This window comes from Hemiscyllium ocellatum, chromosome 25, assembly GCF_020745735.1.
Source record: "Hemiscyllium ocellatum isolate sHemOce1 chromosome 25, sHemOce1.pat.X.cur, whole genome shotgun sequence".
Classification (NCBI taxonomy): Eukaryota; Metazoa; Chordata; class Chondrichthyes; order Orectolobiformes; family Hemiscylliidae; genus Hemiscyllium; species Hemiscyllium ocellatum.
Window position 1 is genome coordinate 35,891,306 of NC_083425.1, and position 25,443 is coordinate 35,916,748.

General features: G+C 40.1%; 1 protein-coding gene across 3 annotated transcripts in view; it reads right to left on the reverse strand.

Moving 5' to 3' along the window:
- Positions 1-25,443, reverse strand: part of tmem104 (transmembrane protein 104) — a 217,116-nt gene that overhangs the window by 153,332 nt on the left and 38,341 nt on the right. For all 3 annotated transcript variants that reach the window (XM_060844558.1, XM_060844559.1, XM_060844557.1), the window contains exons 4-5: positions 23,767-23,851; positions 1,119-1,230 (exon numbers count right to left, since the gene is read on the reverse strand). In XM_060844558.1, coding sequence (XP_060700541.1) covers positions 1,119-1,230; positions 23,767-23,851 — 197 coding nt within the window. The remainder of the gene's footprint in view (positions 1-1,118; positions 1,231-23,766; positions 23,852-25,443) is intronic.

A 25,443-nucleotide genomic window follows, 5' to 3' on the forward strand; every position in this document is an offset into this window, starting at 1 on the left:
TCGGAGGGTTGGTGTGGACTAGTTGGTTCGAAGGGCCTGTTTTCACATTGTAGGGAATTTAATAGTCTCTGCCCAGATTCGTAAATCGGACAGCAGAATCCAAAAATTAACTGGGAATGCAGAAAATTGATTTATGGGTTCAAAGCAATTTATAGTTGTGGAAGTTAGTCAATACACTGAGTCCAACTCCTGCAATCAAAGGACTAACAGTTTATACTTAAAAAGGTTAGATTCGGAAGCTTCTGCATACTGATATAAATTGCAGCTCTCAGTACTGTACCAGGATGACGCAGTTTAGCCAAAGTAAATTCCTGAGGCTTTAGAAGAAAACTTTACAAAAGCAAAATATTGCAGACAAGCATGGGGGGGGGCGCATAAAGTAAATGAGACATCACCAGACCTGGCACCATTTGTCACCTTTCATCTCAGTCTAAATATCCAAGTGGTTAAAACTATCAGATCATTAAGTTGTCTCAGTTCCTTCCCGTTTTCACTTACCTATCAAGCTGAACCACCCTCCACAAGTTGAAACACATCCATGAGACCTAGCTCCTGCTACATTGAACAGCTTTGCACCAAACAGCTAATTCTCATTCTCGAGTCACATCATTATGAAAGCTGATATTGTGGAAAAATTGCAATGTAACCAGATTTAAACAGGTTTTACAAATTCAGAACATCTCAAAGTATTTTACAATCAATTTAGTACTTTTCGAATCCAATTGTATTTTAATAAAAAGTGCACCCAGTCTGTGCAAAGCAACCTCCCAGTCATGTGAAGTATGACTGGATAACGTTTCAGTGGCATTAGTTGAAGGCTTAATATTTACAGAACTTCCCTGCCTCAGGATCTTGTTTGTCCAACTCAGATGGGAATCCTCAAGCTGGTTTCAAAGGAAAGACTGCACTCCCAACAGTGCAGTATTTCCCTCAAATCCATCACGATTCCAGAGAAAAAGTTCAAGCAACCCGACAATTGCATAGTTTCCATTGAATTTGGGTCAAGTGGCCTCCGTATGAAATAATCAGTTAAAAAACCTTCCGTTTTCAGTTGCTGTATTTGTACTTGTTCAGTACAGAAAAGTTACTTCAACTAAAGAGTTTGTCTCAATACTTACGGACGGAGAGAATAGGTCTTGTCTCTGACCGCTCATAACCATCTCTGAATGCAACAATATTCTTGTCTTCATCCTCATCATATGAATCTGAAGAAGGATCACTGTCATCTACCTGTGTGCAAAAAAACAGAGCCTGATAAACACCTCTTTTTGCTCTGGTACATAAAACAAATAGAATTTGCTGCCTCTTCATCCCCAGAGTAGGGCACTCACTGCTCATTTTAAACACGTAAAAATTTATGGGCAATGAAGAACACAAGTTTCTTAACCAGAAAGCTAGAAACTTCACTTTTCTGACCCTAACACTCCACATCTGCAATTGATGCTGTGCTCACAAATCTGCTTCAAAAGCATTATCCTCAACACAAATGGAATTTCCAAAGGATAAGATGTTCTTGGGACTCAAGCAACTACAGGCAAATCACAATGCTTCAAGTAACTGCTTTTATTAAGAGTTAGCTCCATGCTTTTTCCACCTTACAACCCTCATGTACTGGTATCCTGCACGGCAGCTTTAAGATGAGCACTACCAACAAATCCACTTTCAGAATATAAAGACTATTTCTCTATAGATATAAAACACATCCTATAAACGAGACAAAAACTAAGGGTGAAACACTGGATGCATTTTGATCCCAACTGACTGTAATCCTTCCCAAGTCAGATCCCAGAATGAAACCTGGTTTGAGAGATTATCATTAATTTGATTTGGTAATTGGATCAGTCAACAAATATTCACACAAAGGCTATTTATATTCTTCAACACAAGAAAACTAGCTACACAACAGCTTAAAGGGATTTTAAACATCTAAGCAAAGTTTCAACCCATTATCTGGCAATATCCTTGACAGACTCAATACCAATAAAGTGTCACTCCCATCTAAACACTTCAATTTCTTACTGTTATAAAGTGGAGGTTCACCCCACCTCAGAATAAAAGCCGAAACACCCAAAGAGGAGTGCCTACAATCTGTTATAAAGGACCATGAAAGGAATGAATCCAGTTTTCAGCAACTTCTGGTGGTTAAATACAAGAAATCCCTGACACTCATTTCATGATCAAAAAGTGACAATTTATTTAACTTGAACAGTAAGCAAATTAATTGAACTATTAACAAACGAAACCATTCCCTACTAACTACTATCTATTCCCAAACAACGCAAGATTAGAATGGTATGCTTTTCCAATAAATGTAACTCCCACTCATTTTTTTAAAAAAGTACAATTTAATCTCTCAAAATTACAGCCAGATTACATGTCTTCTGGAATGCTCTGTGCCTCCATCGTTCCTTCTACCAGGAATGCTTTCTCTGTAGATTTATCTGTCATAGGTAGATGGTGCTTTCTTTACAAGCTGACAGCCACTATCTCCAGCAGATGGCAATTAGCTCTGGGGCTCTGTCCAATTGCCCTCTTGTTCAAGATCAAATGACGACATAGCAATTTTCAGATTTCAATGGTGGTTATTAAAGGCCTGGTCTGATCAGCTAAATTTAAATCTGTTGTCCTGGTAAAAACTGCTGCTCGGCCTGCTAACTGTATGACCATTTGATACAAATGTTTCCGTTTTTGGGTGCTCTCTGTGCACCTGCAAAACCAAGTTGCTGTTCACAGACATACATTTTTAAATACATGCCGTCTTTTAAAGGGACCATGCAATGCTCACCTTCTAGCATTTTACAAACACCAAAATCTAATATCCTACCTCCAAATCCACAATTATTTTATCCAACTTCCCAACACTTAATTTACCCTTTCCAGGTTTGATGACTTAAACTTAGTAACAGGGATTACCTAAACTTCTTCAATACAGACAGCTTGAAAATTTCAACTCACTCACTTCAGGGACATCACAAATTTAAAAACATTGAGAATCTCAAACTGCCCTCCTCAACTGAACTCAAATCACTAGCAGTCCGTGGGTGCTGGCTCTGTCAAAAGTTGAGGCAGGAGGTTGGGAAAACTCAAAAAGCCAGGCATCATCAGGTGGTGGTGAAGTCAACATTTTGGGTGTAATCATTCTTCAGGACTGGGGGGTGTGTGTGTAGGGGAAGCTGCAGATAACTTAGACAACACAGTGGCTCAGTGGTTAGTACTGCTGTCTCACAGCGCTAGGGACCTGGGTTTGATTCCAACCTCAGGCAACTGTGTGGAGTTTGCACGTTCTCCTGGTGTCTGCATGGGTTTCCTCTGGGTGCTCCAGTTTTCTCCCACAGGATGTGCAGGTTAGGTAAATTGGACAAGCTAAACTGCCCATAGGTGTTAGGTGCATTAGTCAAAAGGAAATGAGCCTGGGTGGGTTACTCCTCGGAGGGTCAGTGTGGACTGGTTGGGCCAAAGGGCCTGTTTCCACACTGTAGGGAATCTAATCATAAAGAGGGTGGTAGGGGCAGGGCGATGAAGTGGGAATAGGTAAAGACAGGCAGAGAGTACAACTTGTTGGTCAATGGGAGTAATGAATCCAGTTGGTGGCAGGGCGATTATTAGAAATTGGAGAACTCAATGTTGAGTCCTCCAGGCTGTTGGCTGCCCAAGCAGAAGACGAGGTTTTGTTCCTCCAATTTGCAGTGTGGTTCATTGAAGCAATGATGGATGCCAAGGATGGTCATGTCAGAAAGGGAGTGGTAAGGGGAATTGAAATAGGCAGTGACTGGATGGTCCGATGGGCCCTGCGGGTCCAGCTACAATGCTCAGCAAACTACTCCCCAAGTTCACCAAGTTCAGCAGTATAAACACATCAATTAACAGCACAGGAATCCGACTAGCCCCTTAAAAGTCGCATAGTACCACAGAAATAGAGTTTAGTTTCATGATTTTCTGACTTCCAAGAGAACCTTCATAGGACTGAGACCACACCACTCATTTTGCATTTACTTTTGAATGCACATGTCCAAAATTACAATATTACACGCCTCATCAGAAACAGCCAACTTTGATCATAGAATCCCTACATCATCGTAGAATCGCTACAGTGTGGAAATAGACCATCTGGCCCAACAAGTCTAAAAGGTAACCCACCGAGACCCATTCCCCTACCCTATTATCCAACATTCACCCCTGACTAATGCACCTAACCTACACATCCCCAAACTCCATGGGCAATTTAGCATGGTCAATTCACCTAACCTGCACAGCTGTGGATTGTAGGAAGAAACCAAAGTGCCTAGAGGAAACCCAGACAGACAGGGCGAAGAACATGCAAACACCACGCGGTCACCAGAGCCTGGAATAAAACCAAATCCCTGGCACTGTGAAGCTTTGGAAGACTGCTGAGAAGAAAACAGCATGAATAAGACAGCTTGGGTGAAAGCATATACGAATGTAACAGACTGGAGTAATCAGGATGCCTTCCTTTGAGCAGAGAGCAAGTTGAGAAATTGCATCTGGTTTTTTTACACTGAGATGCTTTTCAAGTCAGCATTATGGAAGACTGTTTTCCGAGACATTAATGAAGGGCATCAAATTATTATAAGCAACTGAGAAAATTTAGAGAAGTTTGCATGAGGAATTGTAAGAGTGCCTGCTACATAGCATGATTCAAGCAGAGACTATTGCAACTAGCAGGAAAACTGGATAAATATTTAAAGCAAGGCATGACACTGAGCTATGGTTAAGTTTGGGACGGTGAAATTATCCTTGAACCAGTCAGGCGAAGAATAAGTCATAAATGACTTCCTCATGTGCAATATGTATCCACGGGAATGAGAAATTCTTAACAATGCCCATTTCCTCAGTCACACAAAACATTGACTAACACCAAACAAAGCAACATCCATTTCAAAGTTGCCTGCTAAACAGAGAAATAACTTGACTGAATCAGTGAAGTTATTTAATTTTCACTGAAAGATTCAAAAACAAATCAAAATTTATTTGGTTGAAATGGCTTATGTAATTTGTACTAATGACATTCATTTCAGACAGGCAATGTGATTATTTGATCGGCAAGATACTGTTAATGTGAATGTGGATGGAGAAATAGTACATACATTATTATTCTGCATTTCATTTATAAATTGCTACCTTAATAAATGAAGCAGAAATTCAATTCAACATTTTGAGTCAATGTCTTGTACATTAGGAGGTACTATTTTTAAAAAGCAAAGAAACCCTTAAAAATGGGTCAGCTTTCAAACCTTGGCAGAGTTTGGATTTTATTTACATTTTAACAGCACTGGAGAATCATCTGCGATCAAGATCAGCTTCCTTCCAACCACCACTTGCTCACATGATCCTTATTATCAGTATTGTTTGAAATAGAACAAAATGCTGTAGCGATTTTGTAACAGACAGAGTCAATAATCCTGGTACAAATTATGCTCACTTCCCAAATCGGATTTTGTTGCTCAAGATTCTGTGACTTTTTTTGCATGTCAATAATAATACTCCGTAAGCCAGTGTAAGTCAGGCAGCCTTTCAAAATGCAATCTTTACGCCCTCCAAATTTTTCTGTGCATTACATCAGAGGAACTGGACCTGGAGCAAAACCTCCCCAGGGAGACTCTATAAGAGAAAGAAACAGGGCTAAGTCCGGGGACATAGAAGGGGAGAGATGTAGTGGTAGTCATGAAGTCAACCAGATAGATCTCTTTGAATGAGCTCCCTGAATGGACCACATTAACAGTTCCAATCAGGCAGTCCTGGCTGACAGACATAATAGTGCATCAATGGTCATGTTCACTCAGAGCTGACTTTGAAGAAGCAGGACCAGTGTCAAGTACCACTCGTCTGGATGGTGTTCCATCTTGTAATTGTACAGGCTTAGAATGAGAGCCCAGCACTGAATTCAACCTGAAGTTAAGCAGCACAACCTTAGCAGTGGTTTGTGATCAGTTACCAGAACAAGTTTACGTCCATTAAAAGGTATTGGTGGAACTGTCTCACACCAAAAATAACTTACTTTCTCTCTGGGTGTATTTGTGCTGTGCATGCCAAAGTCCAAGGAAGCATATGCTATTGGACATTTTACAGTATCAGGGTAGTGTTAGCTCACTGTTGGCCTAAATAGGGGTCAGAGACTGAGCATCAAATCTCCCCTGGGATCACACTGTGTCAACACATTAGGGGAGTGAAGAAACAGCTATCATTGTCTAAAGGCTATGTCTTGGTGACAAGACCATTTCCACAACTTTTTCCAACAGATGTAACGGTCTCAGGACCGAGGCCATGTTACATATAAACTTTGCATAAAAATTCACCAACCCAAGGAAAAATAAGCTCCAACACAGTTGAACGCCCTAACTTGATCTTCTAACAGGTGTAACCCAGTCTTATTGGCTCTGTAGCTCAAGTAGATCACTTAGGGTGCCAAACACACATTTTTCCCATTCTAAATGCACATGTCCACCTTGGAGAAATGCCTAACGACCATGTCCAAGTTCACAAAGTGCTCATTATTGGTCTTCCCAGTTATTAACACAAAATCCAGATAAATGGCAACCTGGGGTAGACCTCAATATGTTCTCAGTTGTGTGCTGAGAAATGGCACAGGCTGATGATCCCCACCTAAGGCAAAATGGCACTGGACTGGCCTTGCACAATCATGCAATTGCTACCTATTCACTATGCAAGGGGCCCTTGGTTCCTTTACTAGTCCTACAACCTTGCTGAAAACCATCCAAGTATTAAATTAGGACTTTACTCAGGCAGCCATTTTTTCACTGCAAGAAGTCAAACACTCAACCTATTTCACCCAGACTCTGGCTCGAGCCTTTTACCACAATTAGTAGTAACTGAAGCAGCTGCTTCTCCTAAGAGGTCAGAACCAAAATTGTACCTTTAATCTGCAAAGGTTTCCTGGTATAGGTTCTCAGTCCAGCCAAGGTTTTGCACAAACTTAAAGGTGGAGTTCAAAGCAAGTTTTGTTAAAGACTGGTTCTGTAATCACTAACACAGCCATTAGAACCTTATAACCACACTCCATTAGAACCATATGACCATTTAATGTTTATTTTAATAGTTTCTGATTTGGTTATTGCTAAGCAATTCAACTCTTCCAAATCAGCTGTCGGTGGACTTTCTAGGGTGTGCACTCTCCTGTATACAGGCCTGAGTTCTCTTACTCAGTTTAGGTCCAGGGTGACTCTACCACTATCTCCAGTCCACATAGCAGTGGCAGCCACAATGGCTTGCCAGCCCAAATCCTCGGAAAAAAATGTAACTGTTTGGCCAAGGCCTGGCTTAGTTTTGGGATTGTGCTGTGGGCTGAACTAGAATCATTTATTCAAGATATTTCCTGAATGAGACTACGCAATTGCCTCCACTCAAAGTAGCGTTTCCCAAACTGCAATCAGCCTGGTGAGGGTGTCCATTTCCATTTAAATACCCTCTAACTTATATGCTCCACATGCTGTTTTCTAACAAAAACCCAGCTGTCATGCCAATTTGAAGTCCAGTTGGGGACCAGCTTGGTGCTTTTGCGTGGTTACATCATTGTTCCCACATACCAAACGATGTCTCAGTATCTCATCATGGAGTTAAACCAAAGTCACACTGCCTCTGCCAGTTGTCTTAACTTTGTCCAAAATCCCAACAGATTCCCCTGGTTCTCAAACTGCTGAGTAATACTGTGGAAAAAAGATCTGCCACCCTGCTCGCCCATAGCATGGCAACAAAACACAGAAGCTGGCCTGCAAAACACACAAATCAAACCTGCCAACATATACAGAAATTACCTAGAGTGCTCCAGTCTTTACCAAACAAACAAAAAAACCACACACTGCCAAGTCCCTTCCACGAACTGAGAACACACTCCCTAAACTAGCTTTTCACAATCAGCTCCCAGCCCGATTAGCACTGCAGTCTCAACACCCGAATGGCAGGCTCATTTCCCATTGAAACCAATACTGCATAAACAAACAGGCAGACCGAAGGCCCCCAGAACATTTGGCCTGCAGGAGGAACACAATGGACACACCAGGAAGCAGCGAGAGGGACATTTGCACATATTCATGTGGACAGGAAATACAATGAAAAATCCTCCAGAAGACATTCTCTCAAACTCAGATGGCTGGAATCTCCTGTGTCAATTCAGAATGGGTTGATACTGCTGGACTCTTGATTAATTTCTATTCTGTTTACTCTTGTTTTAATCTCTCTACAATTTTCACTGTTGTATTGTAACTGCTTTACAATTATCACTTTTATGTTGTACCCCTACAAAAATATGCCTACACTTCTGTTTGGGGGAAGAGCATTTGGCGCAGAGAACCAGTTGTGTCAGCCTGGTTAATTTTGCTTCTGCGATGTCTTTGTGTAATAAACCGCTCATCAATTTCACTACGATCTTAGTTTGTGGTCTCTGATCCATTGGGCTCAATTCTCAGACAAATACCAATAGCATCTCAGAATGAGGGGCAGCTTGGGGTCATAACAGGCTTTAACTAAATTCATTAACTCTTGAAAGGTTTTAGTATCTGATGCCTGAGGAAATGTTATGTTGCAACTCACCAAAAATAAAACTCCAGAACCTCAATGTCAGGAAAATTGCCATTGCTTTTCACTCGTCCCAGTGTAATTCGCTCAAATTAAAAAAAAAGATTTTGTTTTCCGCATATTGGGTCCAGTCTTGAACAGCAGGATCAAACAAGTCAAATAACAGCATGATGCCAGGAATGCTTAGTCCACGTCAAAGATGACAATTATGAGCAAATTTTTTCTCTCGTCACCACTGAAATAATACCACAGGAGGCCAGTATCCATCACCAAGTCACCTTTTATTTACACCTTCCTCAGAACCAGCTCTCAGTGAATAAAGCCTCTGACACTCCTGTTTATATCCATCAGCCAGGACTCTCATAGGGTTGCTAACCTGCTCCAATCATTCAAGTCTGGTTGACCTTGTTACAATCACTACAATGGGAAAGTGAACTGAGGAAACTTCAATGCTGGAAACACTCAGGTCAGACATCTGTGGAGAGAGAAAAGCCAAAACCTGTTTTTTTTTATTTCAGGACAAATCAGACCCAAAAGATATAGGAGCAGAATTAGGCCAGTCTAGAATTTGGTCTACTATTCCATCATGGCAGATACAGTTCTCAAAACCATTTTCCTATAACTTTTGATCCTCATACCAATCAAGAACTTATCTCTGTCTTTAATATTCAATGACATGGCCTCCACAGCACTCTGCAATGAGTTCCTCACATTTAACATTCTCTGGCTGCTTAAGAAATTGCTCCTCTAAAGGGTTGCCCCTTCACTGAGGCTGGGCCCTCAGATCCTAGTCTAATGCATCCAGGACCTCAACCTTCTAAACTCCAAGTACAAACCCAAAGTCCTCAACCATCCTTCGTATGATAAGCTTTTAATCCCTGGGATCGTTGTTATAAACCTCCAAGGGCAACAGATCCTTCCTCAAATTGGAAGTGGGGGAATGCAAAGTTGCGTACAATATTTCCAATGCAGTCTGACAACAGCCTTATACAGCCTCAGCAGTACATCAACCTTGGGAGTCTTGAAATGAGTCCCAAGTCCCTTTGTGCTTCAGATTTCCAAAGCTTGTCCCCATTCAGAAAATAGTCAAGGCCACTATGCTTCATGGCAAAGTGCCTCACACTTTCCCACATTGTATTCCATTGGCAACTTCTTAGCCCACTTCTCAGCCTGTCCAAGTTCTTCTGCAGCCTCCCTGCTTCCTCAACACTACATGTCCCTTCACCTTTGTGTCTTTTACAAACTTAACAACAATGCCCTCAGTTCCTTCATCCAGATTGTTAATGTACAATGTGAATTATTGTGGTCTGAACACTGGACCCTGCTGAACTCCTCTAGTCACTGATACTATCCTGAAAAAAATCCCTTGTGGCCTACTCTCTGCCAGTCAGCCAATTCTTTATCCATGCCAGTCCCTTTTGCCAGAACACCATTAGCTCTTAAGAGGCTCCTGTGCAGCACCTTGTCAAAGGTCTTCTGGACATCCCAATAGATCATGTGTACTGGTTCAACTTGGTCTAACTTGCTCCTTATCTCCTCAAAAGGAATTGTAACAGATTTATCAGGTGTGTCCCTCCCTTTGATGAAACGATGTTGACTCAGTCCTATTTTACCATGCACTTCTGAGTCTGCAACTTCATCCTTAATAGTGGACTCTCAAATCTGAAGCACCTGTTGTGTATGGCTAGTATTTTTGTTTTCACTTTTAAATGGATCCAAATTTAGATTTCAACCTAATGACATATCTTGACAGACCTGTTATGTTCAGACATGCCCCACGCACATGAAAAACAAATTTAAATTGTGCTTAAGCTCCTTGCAAAGTTCCCGTCCAATTATGCTGAAATGAATCATGCTTTGAATTCAATTTTTTTTAAGACATCAATTGGTGCCTTTCCTTGAAATGGAAGTTTTGAAAACAATTAAGACCGTAAAATTATGTTAATACTTAGTCATGGTTCTTTCTGCAAATAATAATTCCACTCACTGTGGGTAAAACAACTATTTATCCAAGTAATTAGCTGAACTTCTAGGTCATATTTATCTTGTGTCTTTAATATAAAATACCCCACAGAGCTTCATGGAAATTTGCAAACGTTAGGTGAGATGACGAAGACAGTGTCAGAAAGCTACACTGCAAGGTGCTTTCTAAGAATAAAGTGACACCTGGACAGAGAGTAATTGGTGAGGAGAAAAGGGTGGGATGTGATGACAGTGTTTAGGAGTTAGGCACAAAATAAGAAAAAGGGACAAAAAGATACAAAACAAGTCAGAAGAGCAGTGGAATGATGAGGACCAGAATCCCTCAGTTCTGATGGCTTTGTTGTAATCAGATTTTGTTGTAAAAGGTTTGAACCCTAAATCCTATTTTTTGTCCCCCCTGACATGTTGGTCAGAACTCTGCACAGCACTTGAAGTATGGCCTAAGGTTTAAACATTCTACACCAGTGCAACAAATTCACATTTCAGCTTCTGCCCACATTTTCCTCTTCCTCCTTTCCCCCAACCCCTCCAGAAACCAAATGGTGCATTGCTGGCTTAGAGGGTCTCTTAAAATTATTACCTTGAATGATTCCTAAATCTGTATTCCTCGATGCCTCTTGTCCTGGATACTTAAACATGCAATCCATGGTGAAAGTGGGCTACTTCACCTACCAAAACTCATGATGTCACATTAATTTGTTATTTAACCATCCATTCTGCAAAAATAGCAAAATCTTCAACAATTTGTTGGAGCATTTATGTTGACTATACTTTCCATTATTGCTATTTCAAAATGATGTACTAATTACATGAAAGCTTTCAAGCATGATAAATTTCAAGACAACACGCTGCAACTGCTGAATGGAAAAAATATCAGTGGTTTGTCCTTAACAGTCTACAATCTATATCAAATGATTTACAGGACAGCAAGCATAATATATCCAAAATTTACTGGTGGTACAAAGTTAGATAGGGAAATAAGTGATGAGGCTGCAAGAGGATGTAAACAGGTTAATTTATTTAGTAGCTGGAGTAACAATGTGGAAATGTATTAAGCATTGGTAGGCAAAAAAGTTGTCCTTGTACACAAGCAAAATTAATTCAAAAGATAGTATAAACATTGCAACAACAAATTGAACATTAGCCTTTATGGCAAATAGGATTGGCATAAAATATCAAAGTTATGCTGCTACAATGGGTTTCGGAGAGATTATACCTTGTATACCATTGTGGCTCTGTGGGAGGAGTGAGTTGCCCTGCACGAAGAAAGTGTGTCAGGGATCTCTATTCTAAGAGATGGAGAACTAATCAAGTACATAAAACTCTTAAGAGGCTCATACATGAAACAAAACCATTTCCCCTGATTGGAGTGTCTAGAGCTAATGATCACAGTTTCAAAATAAAGCTTCAGCCATTTTGAATCAAGTCAAAGAGAAAAATGAGGTTTGCAAATCTTGCAATTCGTGATCCAAAAGGCAGTGGGTGCTTATTTACTTATTACGGCACATTCAAGATCGAAATTGAAAATGTGTTGATCTCAAAGAGAATCAAGGAGTTTGGAGATAGGACGGGAAAGGAAAATTGAACAAGATCAGCCATGATCATCAGAACAGTTTGAGGGGCCATTTCTGCTCTTTATCTTGGCATCGTAAGTATGGACTGCTTATTAAAAAGATGCATCAAGAAAGCATGAGATCAAATAAATTTTAGGGGCAAGAGCTAATTCTCATTAGGAACATGTTCTTATACCAAAAGTGTGAACAATTTCCAAAATGTCATTCAGATGATTTCACAGCTGAAATTGTTTTCTTACAAGTCAACAGCTGAGTGATGTTTTCAATTATACATCTTTGATACAAAGTCTGCAAATGACAGGTCCAATATTACACAATAATTAGAATGCCCACATTTTAATAAGGGGGGGGGGGGGGGGGGGGGGGGGTACTAGGAAAGAAGTCAACCCTTATGACTGGGATTCTGCTACCAATGAAATTAGAAAATTTTCATGTGAAACAAAGATTGAAACCGTTTCAACTCACCAGCACTTGTCTAGCTTTTTCTGTTATTTCTTCAATGTAATCACCAAGTTTCACTATCCTTCAAATACTATCCCTAATCTTCTCTTGGCATTAGGCAAATCCAGCACAAACTTTTTTTTTCACCAAACATGGTGAAATTCAGTCAGATGGAAGAGGAAAACAAATTCTGTCTACAAGCTGATTTTACTCCCTCATGATACCATCTTCCATCAAGATATTTGATAATTATCTACGGATATAATATTTTAAGCACACACAAAGGACTCTATCTAATTGCACTATTGACTGGATTTAATCAACTAATTTGAACAAATAATCAACTGGAATCCCTACAAGATCCCAAGCGCAATGCTCTTTTCAAGAAAAAGAATTACTTCACTAGGCTACTTAAGTACTCTGAATGATGCCATAGGGGATCAGCACTCCAACCAAAATAGACCTGCAAGAAAAGTCACCTTGACCACTATAAACTGATTTCAAAATCACAAAGAAAATTAAATTGAAAATTAGCAACTGCTATTGTAGCAGCGTTAGGACTAAACAGAGGAAGTTGAAAACTAGCATACTGCGATGTTGCTGTAACGTGATCATAGGGTCCACACCAAAACTGTGTGTGCTTGGTCTGGTGAATTTAATGCCTCATTAGCAAGCCTCCACATTTGTGGAGTTTGTTTAGTCTGTGATTATAGTCTATAGAAGGCATACTTCTTAGCCCTGGGCAGCACTGCTCATGTCTCCACATAACTGCAAAAGGGGTTTATCAAAAAGACATTGGCCAGGAGATTCAGCTCAACTCCATAGATATGGGAGCACAAAGTCAAGGGTGGTACAGACCATCACATTGAATGCTAATTCAGGTACAGCACAAACAGTTGCAACCAGTTAATGGGTTGCCAGACAAACATGTGGAAAAGTTAAGTTTGAGGGGACAGGAAACCAGAAGTAGGGTTTAAGAGGACAGGATGTCAATTATGATGCATGTTTTCATTTTCAATTGACTGGCCCATAAGATGTAGCCTACATTATATCTAGACCCTTTCAAAAAGCACCAAATTAGGAGCCAGATTAAAAAGACATTACCAATTCATAAAGCTTCAACTCTGATAGGAAAAATCCAAACATATAAAGCAAAGCGGTCAATGAACACATGTCCAAAAACCTAGCATGTTTTCATTTCTTCACATTTACTGCTGGCTTCTGCCAAGGTGTAGAAAGTTCTAAGTTGTGCTGCACTTATCATTGATTTTTTGCTAGCTTTCACTAATTGCAGCAATTCTTCTCGGTAAGTGGTGACTGAGCTCATATGATGTTGAGACCGAGCTACTCATAACTGGATGGAAAGAAGGGGATTGCATCTTTTCATTTTAATATTACATCTGACACCAACTTTGTTGGTCTTGACAGGGTGTCAATATTCAAATATGCATTCATATAGTCATTACCCAATTTGGCTTCAAACACTGAACCAACATAGTGTGGATCCACTGTCGGCCACAATTTTCACGTTGAAATATCTGTATGGTGAAAATTCAAAAATTAACCATTTCATGACATTTGTTGGAATGCCATGAGCTTTTGACACATGTTCACCACTTATTGGCAAATGTGTGAACATTTGTACATTCCCTCTGACGCTTAAGATTTTTTTTCCCAACTTAAATTGTCACACCATCCTTACTGAAGAGAACTGACGAGGATGATCAACAGTTACATTTCAAGGTCAATTAAGATGTCTAGTCAAAAGGGATTCAAATGACTGTGCTTTGGTCATTCCCAACTCTCGTGATAGGTGCTCAGGGCAATTCTTAAATGAATGAGTTGGCCTTCAGTGGTTTACTGTCTGAAATGTTTAACATTTGGTAGAATTTCATTGAAATCAGTCTTCCAAACCAATAATATCATTGGATTAAACATTTCCGAACTGGCATGGGAGACAGTTTAAGCAAGTGAGTGAGTTGATCAAGTGAGTCAGCTTGTCTTAGTCAGTCGTGTTATACAAAAGGTCAATCTAGTCTTTCAATGCTTAAATTCAGACACAGTATGTTTTCTTCTGAAGTATCTTCTGGAGATCATTTTTAAATACAGCCACCTCAGTTTGTAAAACTTTCTCCACTGGATCCATGTAAAATCTTCAATTCAGTTCTCAAAGCACAAGTAACTGTTCTTGCATAACATGCTAAGTGCACAATTTTCACAGATAGAACCAGCTTTTTCTTGAAGATGCACTGAATCAATAAAACTTGCAGCAATGCATAGTAATGTAGAAAGTGCTCTCAGATCCCCACTGTGATCAAAGTCACTCAGTTCCATTAAATGTTTAATTCAGAAAATTATTTTTGAATCTGTACTCCCTGAGGTTCAAGCACTGATATAGAATTAACATTTTTAGAAAGCTTCATTTCAGGCTGCATAGGTACTGTGTAGGGCAAATGAAGGTGGTCACAGAAATTACTCACTTCACAAAATCTTTACCATGATATGCCAAGGCATTTAGCTTTTCACAAAACTTCCAATCATTCCAGGTTATTAGTAATCAGTTTGCTCTGGCACTTAATGTTTTGTCAATTTCCAGTGTTTCAATATACAATCTTGGCATAAACGAAAATAACACGCAAGAAATACCACGAAGCTTCCAGATCTTTCTTGTGCTCTTTGACTGCCATGATCGAACTATGGTGTGGAGGTGCCAGTGTTGGATGCAGTGCAAAGTCAAAAGTCATAAGATACCAGGTTTATAGTCCAACAGATTTACTTGATATCACAAACCTTCGGAGCACCTTCATCACCAACCTGGTGTCACCTGACTTTTGACCATGATAGAACTATCCAGACAAGTTCCCTGTGGAAGATTTTCTTTAAGAGCAGTGGATTTTCTGACTCCCTGATTAGTTCAAAATATAGTGTGGATAATTAGCATACTTGTTCCAATTTGCATCTAAATGTCTAGCAGTTTAACCTGCCACCGTATTCCTAAAGCTTCCCAAGGCAGCTCAAAGTCATCACATATTTTCATGCATAGTCCAAACCTCATGTGTAAAGCAGCAAGGGCAGGACTACACTTTAAAGACTTCATTTCCTCAGTAGACTTAGTCCTGAGACTACAGAATGATGTTCTAAGTCTGCCATGGCTTAAGTTGCTTTGGCATTTTTTGCACCTGCCAAAGAAAAGCACATATATTCACTCTTGGTATATTCTGACCACACAGTGATGCATTCTATGCTCATCACAAGGTTGAAGATGTCATTAAATATTCTATGTTCAGCTCTGAACTTGTAACTCCTGTACAATCATTGATAAAATAGAAAATATTGAATTAATATCTTTGGAAACCTTGATCATTGCCTGGGAGTAGGCTCAAATTGAACTCTTCCTATCCATACAATCCGATTTCAGAGTAGAGTGTGGTAATGGAAAAGCACAGGTCAGGAAAGCACATGCAAGAATAGATATTGAGGTTTGTATTGGGACATCCTTGTTCAACTCTAATTATGATTGGGAATAGATCACTTGATTTATTGTCATGGATTGAGATACAGTAAAAAGCATTGCTTCGTATGCTGTCCAGACAAATCATACCTTACATAAGTACAACAATGGAGGTTCACAAGAATGATAGTTGGACTGAAGGGACTATGTTGGTGCATGTTTTTGAACTTTGCAATCTTCTGTCAAAATGGAAGAGAATGGAAGAGTTGTAACTGCAGGAGAGAGGTCTTATTTTCCTGAGTACAGACACTGGTTTGTGAGATCATCCTAGACATTGGTAAAGACAAGAGAAGTCTATTCATGGCATTATTTCTGCACCAACTCACCAAATGAAGTTTACAATGAACCACCACAAACATTTAATTTCTAACTCTACTCCGGCATCTGGGTTTTGATTCCAGTGGAACAACTTAAAAGAAATCCAAACAATTATGCCATAAACACCTTTTGCACAAGAATTAAATGAAGTATTACAGACTTTAAACTATACTTCTAAACTCATTTTAGGTCCAAACACTGCAACAACCCACTCCTTGTTATACTTAGTTTCCACCAACATTCCCCTCTGGTTCACAGGATTTTGAAGTTTCCTTGATTTCTCCAGGAACCAAACCAAACCAGACTGAAGCAAGGTCTTGAGTTCACAAATCCTAGGATCGTTACATTAGCACTCAAACGAAGTGACCTGTAAGCTCTAAAGAGCTCACTAACCTAGACACCTCCCTGCAAGCACAGACCTCACTGCTTGTTTGATTCAGGGTTTCAAATCAAACATTTTTTTTGTTTAATGTCTGTTAACATAAAGCATTCAGAACAAAACAGACAAACTGGCAGCACAACGAGAGAGCAATGAATATAATCTTGTAATTTGCTCTCAGTAATAGCTACAAGGACAGCAAATCCAGGAACTTACATTCAGGGATATTTGACCTTTCAGGAAGGCAGAAGGGAAGGAAAATGATAGCGGGGTAGCACTGTTAAGAGAAGAAATGAAGATAGTTGAGAAAATGATGATCTAGGCTCAGATGTCAAAAGTTCATTTGGATGAAGGTAACTAATACCAAGGCAAAGAACACATGGGGAGTTTATACACTATTCATACCAAACAGTAGCCACAGGAAAGGTGTAAAATTAATAAAGATAGCAGACTAATAATAATGAATGATATCAATGCTCACATTGTTTTGGTCAATTGAGTTCAAAGGGTAGTCATGGCAACAAATTCAGAGTTAATTCAGGACATTAAAATGCCACAGAGTCAACTAGGGAACAGGCCATCCTGGTAATGACCAAAGAGGGAAGTTTGACCATCTTTACCTGTCATTATTAAAGAAGCTGTGACCATAACAGGAGAGAATTTGATATTCAGTTTGATTAGAAAAAAATGGGCTGGAAATAACTAACGTAAAGGCAATTACAATGCATCAGGGATAGTGTGAGCCAAGTTGGACTGGGTAACTACATTACCAGAAATGACAATAGGCTTTCATGATTCTCAGCATAAAAAAACCAGTAAGCAGAAAAGATTCTACTCAAGGGATAAATCGACCATGATTAAATCAAGGAAGTTAAAGAGAGTATTAAGTTGAAAGAAAAAGCACAGAGGCCAAAGTTAGTGACAGCCCAGAATCCAGCAAAGGACTAAAAAGATAACTTCAGAAAATAAACTACAAGGACAAACTAAGAAGGAATACAAAAATTCACAGTATAAACATATTTAAAAAAAGGGAGGAATGGGATCCATGTGAACATAAATGCTTTAAAAAAAGGAAACTGTGGGAATGATTTGAGGGACAAACACTGTGGAAGAGTTAAACAGATATTTAGTATCAGTCTTTACTGAGAAGGATACTTGGAAAATCCTATTTGATACCAAAAAAATTGAAGGGGAGAAATTAAGTCATCACCATCACTAGGGAAGTAGCATTCGAAAGACTAAATGGGACTAAAGATAGAGGTCCCCTAGTCATTGCATCCTAGGATCTGAAAGAGATTGCATCACAGTGGATGCACCGATTGTAAATTACCAAAAATTATTGAATTCTGAAGAACCAGAGGATGGGAAAACTGCCAATGTAACGCCTCAACAATTAGCTAAACGTCTAATAGGTTTTAACAGGAATAGACCATTTAACCCTTGGAGGCTGTTCCAAGAGAAGGGCTGATTTCTGGCCAAACTCCATACACCTGCCATTGGCCCATGTTCCTCAATAACTTTTCAGCAACAAAAACTCGTATCAGTTGATTTTAAGTTTGATACAGTATCCAGTGCAGTTTGCAGCAAAATTCCAAGTATCGTCCTTCCTGTGTGTAGAATTGCTTCCCAATATCTCATTCTTAGTCCATCCCTCATGTTTGGACTCTGCCCCCTTATTTGAGAATCCCCAAACAGTTGAGATTGTTTACCTACCATACCTTTTCCAGTTAACTTCAATTAGACTACCCTTTAACCTAAATTCTAGAGAAAACAAGCCTAATCAGTCTAATTTCTCCTCAAAATTTAGTCCCTTAAGTCCAACTATCATTCTTGTGAATCTCCATTGTACTCCCTCCAATGCCAAACAATCCTTCCTAAGATACAGTGCCCAAATAAGCTCTCAGTATTCCAATTCGGGTCTAACAAGATAACTTGTATAGCTGCAAGATACCTTCTGGATCCTTGTACTCCAGTCCTCCAGGCAAAAACATCAACATTCCATTAGCTTCCTTGATATGGCGCTTGACTTAAGGCTAATCTGGATTATTTTCTGGACCAGGTCAAATTTAAGTCTTTTGTAAAGAAAAATGTATTGTCTGAGGTGGTGTGACAAAATGGTCGACTGTGCCAAGTGAGGGCTCTAATCACTCTGGAGGTGTGGGTGTGAAGCCTGCTGGTTCCAGGTGTGATTGTAGTTGGTCATTAAAATGCTTTGGACAATTGAGCTGTTACATTCAGACATTTAGGACAGCATAGTAGCCCAGTGGTTAGCACTGTTGCCTCACAGCACCACAGACCTAGGTTCAATTCAAGCCTTAGGTGACCAGGTGTGGAGTTTGTACATTCTCCTGTGGTGGCATGAGTTTCCTCCAGGCACTCGGGTTTCCTCCCATGGTCCCAAGACATGTAATTTAGGTGGACTGGCCTGCTAAATTACCCAGTGTCCATCAATGGGCAGGCTATGTGGGTTAGTCTTGGTTAATGCAGGTTATCGGGATAGAGTGAACAGTGTATTGGTGCAGGATCGTTCGGCCAAATCGACTCTTTGTGAACTGCACGAATTCTATGATTCTAAACATTTAACGTACAAAAACTACCCTGTGCAACAACAGGCCAAAACATCACAATGCAATTTAGGGGTGGTGGTGCAGTGGAAACATCACTGGACTCATAATCCAGTCAGCCAGATTAATGATCTGGGGACATGGGTTTGAATCCCATCATAGGAATAGTGAATTCAAATTTCCTGAAGAATCTGCAATAAAGAGCAGCCTACCGCTAACAGTGTAACCATTGTGAATTGTCATAAAACCAGTCTGGTTCACTAACACCCTTCAGGAAAGGATGTCCACGATCCTTACCTGGTCTGGCTTGCATGTGACTCCAGACCCACAGCTGTATTGCTGATTCTTAAAAGCCCTCTGTCAATTAGGGATGGACAAGAATTACTCACCGAGTCAGCAAGGTGCAGATCCGCTGATCTAACTAAGCCACCTCAACCAGGAAAGAAAGACATGACATCCATTACTGGATTTTTTTTCCCATCTTTAGATGGGACAACTGCCTGGATAAGCGGAGCTCCAAGGACACAAGAAGCTTGACACATCCAGGACAAAGACTGTAGACACAGGAGCAGAAATTGGGTCATTCAACTCATCAGGTCTACTCTACCATTCATTCATGGCTGATGAAACAACATAGTTGATTAGCACCACATCCACAAGCACCCACTCTCTCCACCACCAGTACTCAGTAGCAGTACAAGATGCACTGCAGAAATTCAAAGATTCTCAGACAGCACCTTCCAAACCCATGATCATTTCCATCTCGAAAGACAAGGGCAGCAGATAAATGGAAACATCACCAGCTGCCAGTCCCCCTCCAAGTCACTCACCATCCTGACCTTGAAAGAGTGACAATATATTTCCGTGTCACTACACCAAAATTCTAGAAATCCTTAACTAACGGCATTGTGGATCAACCCATGCAAGTGGATAGCAGTGGTTCAAGGCAGCATCGCACCACCACTTTCAAATGGACAATTAGTGATGGGCAATAAATGCTGGCTGGCCAGCTAGGCTCACCTTCCACAAAATGGAATTTAAAAATTTCCAACTGACCTTACTGAATAAGTACCCCTTGAAACATTTTAAGTTTGCTTCTAAGCAAGTTTTAATAGAGGTTGCACAGAGAAATTTGGTTAACAACTGCAAGTTTATAAAATGTATGAATCTCATTTCATAATGCAGAACTACATTTTTTTTTCTAAACCAACCTCCTTAGATGTGTTATCACACCCTGAAGTGCAATTTCAACCCATACTTCCTAAAACCACTGAGACCCTTCATACCTAACCTTAAACTATTAGATGAAAGAATCCAGTCACCACTGGTATCCATATGGGTCAACAAACTTTTCTCGTAAGGATATGTGTGAGAAGATGGCAGAGATCCTTTCCTAAATTAGAGACAATAAAACCTGCAAATGCTGGAATCCAAAGTAGACAGAAAGGAGGCTAGAAGAACACATCAAGCCAAGCAGCATCGGGGGGTGGAGAACTCAATGTTTTGGGTGTAACCGCATCTCAAGTTGAAATTGTCATCAGGATATCCATCCACTTGCACATCTAATCTCCAAAACCATTACCAGAACCAGAACCAGCAAGTACAATACCCCGACACTTGATGCAGAAAAAAGGTCAGGTTTTGACAGATGAGAAACTATGAACTGACATCCTGAGCAATGAGATATGGCAGCTAAGGCTGGACTGAATTACACTCTTATCCAAGAAAAACACTGCCCATGAAGCTTGCCTCAGTCAAGAGATTCTCAACATAGGCAAGAGTAGGGTGGAGCCAGTAAACCATCACAATTTCCAGACTTCACAAGCAACAAAAAACTCATGAAAGTTTATAAACCAGATGCAGAAAATATGGGGAAAAAAATTCACCTCTACCAATTACAAGACACTCTGAATAAAGCACAGTTATGATTTAAGCTACTGGTTGGTAAACCCAATGCTCAACTCAAACACCAGCAAGGTCTGAACATTCCAATCAGATTCTGTGCATCAGCAAGCACAGTGAATAGAACCAGCAAATATCCATTGGTTTCCTACAACAGCAACAGCCTTAGCTTGGAAGACTTACACTTCGCATCTCGAACACACTGCTTCCACAAAAAATTGCAGTGACAACTGCATACATCTACTGACACCAATCTACGCCAAAAGTTGTGTGAGACAGCCATCTAGGACATTTCATATTGTCTTTCATTCTCCTAGAATTAACAAGCATTTGACCAAAAACGTTTTTTGTTCCCCAAAGTTACTCCCTGCAGACTGTAAAACACACTGAGCTACAGGTGTGTAGCAAGGGTATGGGAATGAGGTTGTATCAGTAAGTACAAAAAGCAAGCTGAAAATCGAACAAGGTCCACAGCGAATATAAAGAAAGCAAGAATGAACTCAAGCAGGGAATAGAGCACGGGGGCCATGAAACAACCTTGGCTAGTAGGGTTATAAAGAACCCCAATGCCTTCTATACGTACATTAAAAATAAAAAGGGTAACGAGGGAAAAGGAGAACCACTGAAAGATAAAGGAGAGAAGTTGTGCTTGGAAGCAGAGGATATGGGCAAGACCTAAAATGATGACTTAGCATTGCTATTCACCCAGGAGAACAATATGGAGGATAGTGATATCGATGCAGAGCCTGCCAATATGCTTGGGCATTTTGAGATCAAAGAAATGATGTTGGGTCTCTTGCAGAGCATTGAGGAGCATACACCCCCAGGGTCTGATGGAACCTAACCCAGGTTTTTGAGAGGCAAGAGAGGAGATTACTGGTGCCTTGACCTCTTTAGCCGCTGAAGGGTCCCAGAGGACTGGCAAGTAGCTAATGATTTTCTGCTGTTCAAGATCAATAGATATAATCCAGGAAACTACAGATCACTAAGTCTCACATCAGTGGCCGGGAAGCTACTGGAGAGAATTCTTAGGGATAGGATTTACACACATTTGGAAAAGCATAGCTTAATTAGGGACAGTCGTCACACCTTATGAACTTGACAAACGTGACTAACATGGGTAGAGCAATGGATGGTGTCCACTCAATGGATTTACAAAGGCTTTCAACAAGATCCCTCATGGTAGGGGCTCATCGACAAGATTAAGACGCGTGGGATCCATGGTGACTTAGCCACATGGATTCAGTATTGGCTTGCCCAGAGAAAGCAGAGGGTAATGATGAAGGATGTTTCACAGGCTGAAGGTCAGTGACTAGTCGTGTTCCACTGGGATCTCTGCAGTTTGTGATACACAAATAACTTGGATTTTAAAAAAAATAGTTGGGTGGCTTAAGTTTGCAGACGATACAACAATCATTGGAGTTGGGGAGTGTGTAGAAGGTCATCAAACAATACAACAGGATTAGATCAGTTGCAAATATAGATGAAAAAAAATAGCAGATGGAGTTTAATCTGGCTAAGTGTGAGGTACTGCATTTTGAGAGATTAAATGTTAAGGAAAAGTACACAGTTAACGGTAGCACCCTGAACAGTAGTGATATACAGGGAGGTTTGGAGTTCAAGTCCAGAGCTCCCTCAAAGTAGCCAAGCAAGTAGCTACGGTGGTAAGGAGGTATATGGCATGCGTGCCTTTAGTGATTGGGGAACTAGGTACAAGAGTCAGGATGGAATGTTGCAGTTTTAAGACTTTGGTTAGGCAACATGTCTATTGCATTCAATCAACTGAAAGAACGTAGAGGCTTTGGAGAGAGTGCAGAAAAGATTTACCAGGATGCTGACTGGACTAGAGGGTATGAGCTCTAATGAAAGCCAGAAAAGCTCGGTTTCTATTCTCTGGAGAGACAGAGGGGACTATTAATAGAAGTCAAGAAAACTATGACAGGCATAGATAGGGTTGCCTACCTGAATCTCACCCTCCCCCACCCCTAGAGTTAAAATATCTAATACTAGGATATGAGTTTAAAGGAAAAAGGGGGAAGTTTAAAGACGACAAGAGGGACAAGTTTTTTTTTCATAAACATAATGGTAGGAGTCTGGAACCCATTGCCAGGGGTGGTGGCAGAGGCAGATAAGATGGGGCATTTAAGAGACTTTTAGATAAGCATGAGAATAGGCAAGGAATGGAGAGATATGCACCAAGGGCAGGCAGAAGGGACTAGTTTGATTTCGCATCATGTTCAGCACAACGTTGTGGGCCAAAAGGCCCGTTCCTGTACTATACAGTTCTATATCTCATGTTCAGAAGCTCCTACTGTTACAGTAATCAAAAACTTGCATGGGACTGGATTTAACTCAGACAGAAATACCTAGGATTAACTGAAACACCAGATTAACACCTTCCCCATAATGATCAGGCTTTGATGTTCAGTACAACAACGACAACATAAAAACCAGCATTCCATCAGATATCATTTTGTTAACAACAGAAATTCAATTAACATTGTCCCGTAATGCTGATCAGAGTTAAACTGTTTTTTTACTTACTATTCTCTGCCTCTCCCTCCTTTTCCAACGTAGATGTGCATTGGCTGCTGCCATGGCCTCAATAACAAAAGTTGTAGTCATATAGCTATTAGGGATAAAATGTTGAAGGCCAGGTTAGGGTCAAAATGGTAGCAGTTTGTATATTAAAAAAAACAGGCTAGACTTAACATTTCTTTTTCTGCATCCGCACAGCAATTCTCACCAATCAACTGGAAACCATATGAGTAGTTCCTCACAAATTGGGGTATAGATTTATGCAAAATTTGTTTCAGTTTGAAAGAAATGATCCCTAAATTAATCCATCTTCTACAAAATCCACTGCAAATGAAGGCAGTGTTAAAATTCTAATGCTATAACTAACATTAAAAAAGCTAGCGATTCAAGTGTTCGCACGTACCCTATTAGGTTTCAAAATGGGAGTGTTCAAATGATCGATACCACTACACAGAGTTAAAATTAAATTACCATTACGTTAGCCAACTCAAGCCATTGAGAACTTAAAGTCTACATGGCAAAGATACGAACTATGAATCTGATGCTTGTTTCAACACGTGCAAGTTTCATATTTAGAAGTTGATAAATTCACAGCTCTAACCATTCTGCATTTAGTGATCAGTGTGAACACTAACATCAAATTACAAATCCAAAATAGATCAAGGACCTTAAATGGAATGGCTCAACAAACACAGATACTTCTAACATAAGGTTAATTCATTGACAAATTGGCTTGTACATTCTTCTAAAGGCTGAAGAGAGTCGCACAATGATGTGTCATACAGTGGACAACTCATTAGTTGGCTGTCTATGGTCAGTCCTCTAACCCAGATTAGATTAGATTCCCTACAATATGGAAACAGGCCCTTTGATCAACAAATCCACACCAACCCTCTGAAGATTAACCCGCAGAGACCCATTCCCCTAGACAGTTGCCAAAAGCTGGAATCAAACCCAGGTCCCTGGTGCTATGAGGCAGTAGTGTAAACCACTGAGCAATCCAATCTGGGTGAAAATGTTAGGTTAACTGAAAGACCTTGATTGGAAAGTGAAGTGAACATGTTTTGGAGGACCAGCATTACTTTTATGCGTCAATAGCACAAACGTTCACTTTGATTAAAAAAATTAGTATAATCTTGCTATTACAAATATTGTTTGTGCTGAGCATTGTTCTTTTTCCTAATTGGTATAAAATAAATTGGTTTGGACATTTGTGGCTCGACAAAGATGAGCCCAAGTAGTGGCAGCCATTTTCCAGTTAATTGAAATGTTGACTAGGCCTCTGGTCAAACCTTAAGTTTCATTGTTCGTCTGGACAGGAGGTAGACGCAATAGAAAATCAAAAAACCCAAATATTAAGTCTCCAAACAGGCAATCAATACCATAAAATTAAAGCCAAAGCAAACAGATGTAGGGCACAATAGATTCACAAAACAATTTACCAAATATCCTCTAAATCTTTGAGGCCTATCAAAGACCTATCTCGTCAAAGGCAGAGCAAAGGCTCAACAGGGGTAGACAAGAGCAGAGGCAATGCTGTGAACTGATAATATTTGGGCTGTGACTAACCAGAGATACTACACATGTAGTGCCTCCCACCTGTTGTCCTCTTCTAACCAAAACAAACAGTCCTGTGTGGATGTTTGGTAAGCTAAAGCTTGGTTGTTTTTTTTCCGTATTTAT